The sequence below is a fragment of the Prosopis cineraria genome, unplaced genomic scaffold, assembly GCF_029017545.1.
Source record: "Prosopis cineraria cultivar Desert tree isolate PC_DT_omini unplaced genomic scaffold, ASM2901754v1 PC14, whole genome shotgun sequence".
Classification (NCBI taxonomy): domain Eukaryota; kingdom Viridiplantae; phylum Streptophyta; class Magnoliopsida; order Fabales; family Fabaceae; genus Prosopis; species Prosopis cineraria.
Window position 1 is genome coordinate 6226576 of NW_026555345.1, and position 7368 is coordinate 6233943.

Sequence of the window (7368 nt, forward strand, 5' to 3'; positions counted from 1 at the left end):
TTTTTTTTTTTAAGAGTTGATGAGCTTCTTAAATCTTAAATTATTACTCAAAATTAAATAGTATTCAGATATTAAACTTTTAAAATATACAAAAACTCTCTTTAATTTTTAAATTATGAGCATCTTAATTATTTCTCAAAGTTAAATAGTATCCGGATATTGAATTTTTAAAATGTATAAAAACTTTTTTTAATTTTAAATTATGAGCTCCTTAAATCTTGCCATTAAGTTGAAAAAAATAACCATTACTTTTATAGTTGTAGGGCCTAGTTGCATACTAATATGGTACTCCTTTTGATCTTTAAAAATAAATACCCTTTTATTTAACTTAATGATAACGTTTCAAACACTCAAAATTTAAAAGTTGAGAAAAATTTTTGCACATTTTAAAAGTTTAAAGAAATGCTATTCACATAATAATTTTGGATTTAGAACAGGAAAAATAGCATTCAAGGACCTCTATATTGAATTTATATCACACAAGAATCAAATAATTTGATATTTGCTTTGCAGTCCTCTAGTTCTTCTTTCACATTAATTTCGTTAACAAAATGACAGAATTGCCTCTCAAGTTAAAAAAACTAAAAAAAAAAAAGAACTCCTAATTCATTCGAAATTAACAACAATTTATTCTGGTTTTACCAAGTTAAAAAAATTAATAAAAAGGGCTTAATTGTGCGTGTTAAACATTTATTAATAAGTATTCATTTAGTTTTTGACAACAACCTATTTATAATTGATAATAATACATTGGGACACTTAACAAGTAAAATGCGTAAAGTTTTAAAGTTTTTAATTTGTTATTATTTACATCAAATTAACAAGTAATATTTATAAAATAATAAGTTCTATTTAGAAATTAACAACATACCATTATGTTATTACATGAAAGTGGTTAGAAGCTTGGTTTACAATTTATTAACCCTTTTTTTTTAAAAAAAAAGAATACTCCATTCATCATCTTTTGAGGTATGAACTACATTAAGAAATGTAGTAAACGCATAAAAATATGAATTACATTATCAATTTTACTTCTCATTTGTTTTTTAAATTTGTCCCTCATTTAAAATTGTTGAAATAAATAAGGGTAAAAACAAGAAATTTTTTTATTAAGGTTTCTAAAATAGTAATTAATTCTATGCGACATTATATTAAGGATCGAGAAATTCTTTTTTAGAAGTACATGTAATAAAAATTGGGAGAAGTACTTCTAATTTACACCTTATACATTTAAGGAGGAATGAGATCTCGCCCACTAATTAAAAATTATTAAAATAATTATTGAAATACTTACGAACTAGTGGGAGAAAATGCCAATTAAAATAGTTATTCACCTTTTTGACCAAACAGAAATTATTCACCTTAATGGCAACCCCACCTTATTTTAAGTGTGAGGTTGATATGTATGTGTGGCTTATAAATATTAATAAATTGATCGATTTAGTAAAAAGACAAAGTAGTAAGAGGAAATATTATATTGAAATATTCACAAAAACAAACAGATTTGTCCTTAAAGAACCTCGTTAATTGATTGAGCTTGTTTTGCATATTTGTTCCATAATGCACAGCTACGATATAATATTAAACACAAACAGATCTCTGCGACAATAATGAATGGACTATAGATTGCGGCTGTGCGGCCGGCTACCCTCCCACTGCCATCACTTTTTGTGTATTTCGACTTTTGCTTTTCTAATTTATGCATATTCTTCAATTTCATGTTCACTTTTTGACTTTTTAAGTTGACTTTAGATTTTTGTAAGGACGTACTTTAACAATAATATACTAATTTTTATAATATTTATTTAAACTATAAATTGATATATAAATAAATATAAAGGTTAAAGAGTAAAAATATTTTAAAATATTTTTTTTTAATATGATATCCTATATTTTTTTGAAGCATTTTTGCTTTAAAAGTTTTTAAAAAACAGAACATTTTTATCTTGCCATTAAAAGTAGCAAACGTTGATTGTTAAATTAAAGTTTGATTAAAGATTTTTTTTTATTTTTTATTTTCCTTCCTTCTTTGTTTGATTTTCAATTCCATTCTCCATTGAAGTTTTTAACTTTTTTCTTTCAACAAATAAAAATGAAAACTAAAAAAATGTAAAAACAAAAGATATAAAATATCCTGGTCAAACTTTAATTAATGGTCAATGTTTCATATTTAATAGTAGAGTTGATAATTTGGGTCAAACCAGACTGGCTAGCTTGAATTCACTCAAAAAATTTTAGGATCAGGTTTGGCTATATGAGCTTTTTTAAGAGGGTAGGATGTTTTAAGTCCAATTCGAATAAGCCAATCCAAATAAGCCTAACAGTTAAAATTTTCACCTCTCTATATATATAAAATCGGTAATCTTATCCAAACACGAGAGCCAGCCCGAACCTAGCCAAACAATTAGGGTTGAACTTGGTTATATAAATTTTTTTAAAAAGGTAAGTAATATTTGAATAAGTTCGACTCACTTGAATTTTCTGCTTTATTTAATGGTGGGGGTAAAAATCCTCTGTTTTTAAAATTTTCAAGACAAAAAATACTCTAAAAAAATTAGAACGCTAGGCGCTTGTGCTTGTGGGAAAAAAATTTAAAATATTTTTACTATTTAACCTTGAACATAAATAACTACAGACGTGTGTGTATTTAAAGAACTAATATTTTATATATTAGCTTACCTACATCATTAATTAATATATCAATCCTTTGACGTGTGTTACATGGGAATGGATTCTCTAAAATTGAAAATTCAAGAATTTCATAAAATTTATCTTTTTAAAAAAATTATGAAACTTTATACTCTTTTTATTAAAAAATATAAGATATTTTTAACTGAATCTTACCTTTTAGTAAAATAATTATTTATCTTTAAATTAACCCTATCTTTTTATATTTACCCCTATTTATACCGTAAAAAAAATATAAAGTGATCTATTTAATAAGGATACTTTTTTAAAAAAAAATAATGATTACACCATAAAAAACTAAAAATAGCTTGTATTTTTAAACATTTAACTTCTCAAAAAATACCTTACATTTTTAAATAGAGAGAGTGCTTTATAGGAAATAATAAAATAAAAATTACATTAAAATATTTCACAGATATTTTAGTTGGTTGTATATGTGAGAATTCTGTTGGAAAAATAAATATGGGAGCATTCCATACTTCTCTTCTCCACGCAGGTTAAAGAAAAAGTGAAAAACCTCCTCTTGTTTATAAATTGATACCATATAGATATAACGATAACAAAAAAAAACCTATTAGGTTATTTAACCCTAATTATCTAAGCAATATTTTTTAAACATTAATTTTTTCATGATATGAAAGATAACTTAATTTAATACTGTAATAGAAGCCTTAACGTTTTATAGATTGGCTTTAAGCTATATCACCCATTTTTTTGACAAGCTTAAATAAAAATAAATTTATCTAATAAAATTGAAATATTTAATAAATAATTTAAAATAAAAGGTTTATCTAATTCAAGCATATATATAAAATTGATTAATTTGATTGAAGATAGACTACCTTTTGTGATATATAATAAATTGTAATATATTATATATTATGTGTGTCCGCAGTCCGCATGCATATGTATCATTTTAGATTGATTTTATTTTATTTTTTAAACTCTTTTGATTGTAGAGACTAGTCAAACTTATAATACTGGACCTGTATTTGGATTAAGAGAGGATGATGAAAGGAAAGAGAGGGAAGGAAAGTGTTCTTATGTTATATATCTTAGGGCAAAAAGGTAAAAAAAAAATCTAATAATTTGCTGGCAAGGAACATCCCGTAGCTTAAAAAAAAAAATACATAAGTTCTCATGAGTTATTTTTTTTAATGCATTTGTGACTAAATCATTAAATGTCAAATATGTTGACCATTATGTTTTGGATTTAAAATTTAGTGACTAGATCATAGATGTACAAGGAAAAAAAAAAAGGGATTTACTAGCACTAGTGTATTTTTTTTCACTTTAGACCATTAAATGCTCTTGAACGATGACTTCTTATGTATTTTTGTCCCTTTGACCTTTATTTTATTTGATTTTGTTGGAGGGAAAAGGAAGAGAAATGTTTTCTTATAATCCTTTGTTTGATTTAAGAAGAGAGAAAAAGAGAGATAATATGCAATTTACTATTATACTCTTGCATATTAGATTCTATTTTTTTTTATTTTTACTTTTTCTCTTATAAATCAATTTTGCATGTAATCTCTTAACATGCTATCCATATGTTATTTAAAAAACGGAATAACCATCATAGAATCATATTTAGGTTAGCTCTGCCTACTATTGATATACTCCACATGGTATAAACTATTATTGGAAATGAGGAGCGATCACCAGGAGAACAGGAAGAGAAAAGAAATGGCTAAGAGTAATGAAAAAATAATATCTTAATTTAAAACCTTAAAAACTTAAGTTTATGGATCCTTTCTCAATTGGTTTTAAATCTTCAAAGCTATTTATAAACAGTTTATTTTGACTAGCCATTGTGTAGTTTAATTGACTTTTGTGCGTGTTTAGTTTATTGAACTGAATACGTGAAGGATTTACAATTGATCTCAGGCCGTAAAAGATGCAAGGCTGGCATAATATTTAGAAAACATTCTCCCTCATATTTGGATATATATATATATATATATATTGCATCGAAGCCATTGTTAATCATCATCAGTACCATCAACGAATCAGATGCATAGGTTAGCTAGTTTAGTTACAAAATTAATCGTTGCCATTGTCCTATAATGCTGTCGTGAATGCCATGAGGTTCTTAATTAACACCTCCTAAACTTATCTATATTTTAGGAGATCATGCTCATCTTTTCAAATGGTTTCTCAAGGTTTTTCCTTATAATTTTGATGATGACTCCTCTGTAATTTGATTTTCAGTTTTCAGCTGATCTGTTTTTAATTTCTGATTGAGTCATAAAAAAACCCTGTTGTAGGTAAGCATATATATATGTAAAATATTCATGATTGTAATCGGTGATTTTCAATAGGAAAATTTCAAGAGCCTTGTAGGGATATATATATATATATATATATAGGTAGAGTAGCTAAACCAGCAAAATTTCCTTGTTTCTGTTCTCTCTTTATCTATATTGACTAGTTACTTGATGAAGGGCATACATATCATGACCCAAATTCATACGACATACAAAACAAATAGAACTGTAACTCATCTCAAATACATGGATTAACCATGTCTAGAGAATGGTTTTATTTCAAAGATAGATGATGAACACACTAAATCCTACACAATCTTCGCCACTGGTCTATCAGAAGACATGTTGATCTCGACTTCAGGTGGTGGGGTCTCTGAGTTTGAGACTTTTTTGTGCCGATACAGTATATAATGTTGGATCATGAACAGAATGTTGTAGAATACAGAAACCTGAAAAACATCAAATTAATTATATCACCATTAACATCTGATGTTGTCATTCCTTGTATATAATTGAATGCAAGAGAATGATCTATATATACCAGAGATATCGTTAGTTTTCCTATATTTCCAGAGAAGTTCGCCCAAGAACCTGACATTTGAAATTTTGATTTGTCAGTTTGAGATTATTAACTTGAAAACATTCATGCTTTGTAACTACTGGTGATGTCAATACAAACCTTGATCTACGGATTGTATAACCATTTGACCATAGTTTCCTATGCTTCCAGAAAAATCCAACAGAATATTGCCAATGCTCCATCCTTCTGTACTCTTTCTCTTGAAGTTCATCACAGCCTGCACAAAACAATTTTCAAACTCGGCTAAAAAAACCCGGTTTTGAGTTGGGTCCAAACTAATCCGGGATTCTTTCGAGTTAAAGCTCTATCACTATTGTTAGTTCATTTTTTGAACTCAAACTTGAAATCTCTAGTTAAATTAATATAATTTTCTTGCCAATTGAATTGAACATTCAAAAGGAACAGTAGAATAGAAAATGGAATAAATCCTAACCTGTGGCAGATACTTTATAACTGTCATGCAAACTTGAATGATACTGCAAAATGGTTAACATCAACAAATATTCATTAATTAGAGGAAATTCAAATCAATCACAGATAAACACACACACACACACACACACACACACAACATGCCTGAGTATTGAGAGAAGCCACAGCCAATGATGATTGGACAAAGCAATGAAGAAGCATATTGCAGCAACTGTCCAAGCGACAAACAGAATCCCACAAGTTATTTTTGACACTTTCTGATTCCCACGCTACAGTATCAAAAAGAAATTTCATCAGTTAATAACAAATAAAATAACTAATATTAAAAAAAAAGTACAAAGAAGCTCAATGAAAAAAAAGCAGAGAGCGCAAAGTACTAACTTCGTAGATTGCCATCTGGAAAATGGTAAAAACTGTGACTAGAACAGCATGGGATGAGAAAGCAACATCATTTGCTGCTACAGGTATCATCTGAAGCATATATAGATCAAAAATAAAAATTGGTTTTCAAGCTAGGTGTGAAAGTTTTAAGCCTTTTGATTTAGCTTTCATAATAAGGTGATGATTGATAGTACAAGGATCTAACCTCATTCTGACCGTACTTGTCTTTGTACTGCTTCTGTACGGTAGAGCTGAAGTACAGAGATGCATTGTATATCAAATAACATGTGTGCTTGGTGAGATTCAACACCTCAAAATCAAAGTTCAATCCCACCACACTGAAATTCAAAAACCATTCCCAAAACCCATAAAGTGAGGCAAACTAGAATTGATCAAATGAATATTTCCCACTTATCAAAACAAAAAGAGAATGGTAAAATGAAACATGTGAGCACCGGTTAAAAAAGACTCTTTACACCGATTCTCTAAACCTAGAGTCATAGAAAGTGAACTGAGGAAAAAGTTGATGTAGTTGGATATTGAAACCTTTTCCTGCGGAAGTTCAAGATGACTTGTGGGTAGAAACTGATAGACCAACAAGTAAAAACAAGCCAACCCACGATCTCGTAAGAAATGTGGAGAGGAAGTGAATTCCATGAAGCCATTTTTGGTAAAGGCTTGCTTGGTTGAGATAATATGCTTCGTTCTATAATAAGAAGAGCTTAATTACAAATAATCAGTTTGTCACATTGCTTTATATAGGAGAGCCAAGGCATAGGATAGCTCATCATCATAATTACATCTTTGATTCTCCCAGTCGTCTCTGTTTCAACAAGAGATTGAGTTTTGGATTTCCTAACCCCACGATGCATATGTATGCAGAATATAAAAGCAGACAAACGTTGTACGTGATTGAATACCAAAAATTTCAGTTATTTATTATATATTTTAAAACATGTATTAAATGATAATAAGACATGTGAATTGAATACTTTCTCTCCCTCCCAATTTATGAGACAC

General features: G+C 28.3%; 1 protein-coding gene across 1 annotated transcript; it reads right to left on the minus strand.

The window, feature by feature from the left end:
* Positions 1-5067: 5067 nt before the first annotated feature.
* On the minus strand, positions 5068-7094 carry LOC129293764 (cystinosin homolog). The gene is made up of 8 exons (XM_054931865.1): positions 6895-7094; positions 6554-6686; positions 6349-6438; positions 6112-6236; positions 5969-6011; positions 5635-5752; positions 5497-5546; positions 5068-5404 (listed from the first exon to the last, which is right to left on the minus strand). The coding sequence occupies exons 1-8, from the start codon at positions 7011-7013 to the stop codon at positions 5264-5266; spliced, it is 819 nt and encodes a 272-aa protein (XP_054787840.1). The 5' UTR covers positions 7014-7094; the 3' UTR covers positions 5068-5263.
* Between the last annotated feature and the right edge of the window lie 274 nt (positions 7095-7368).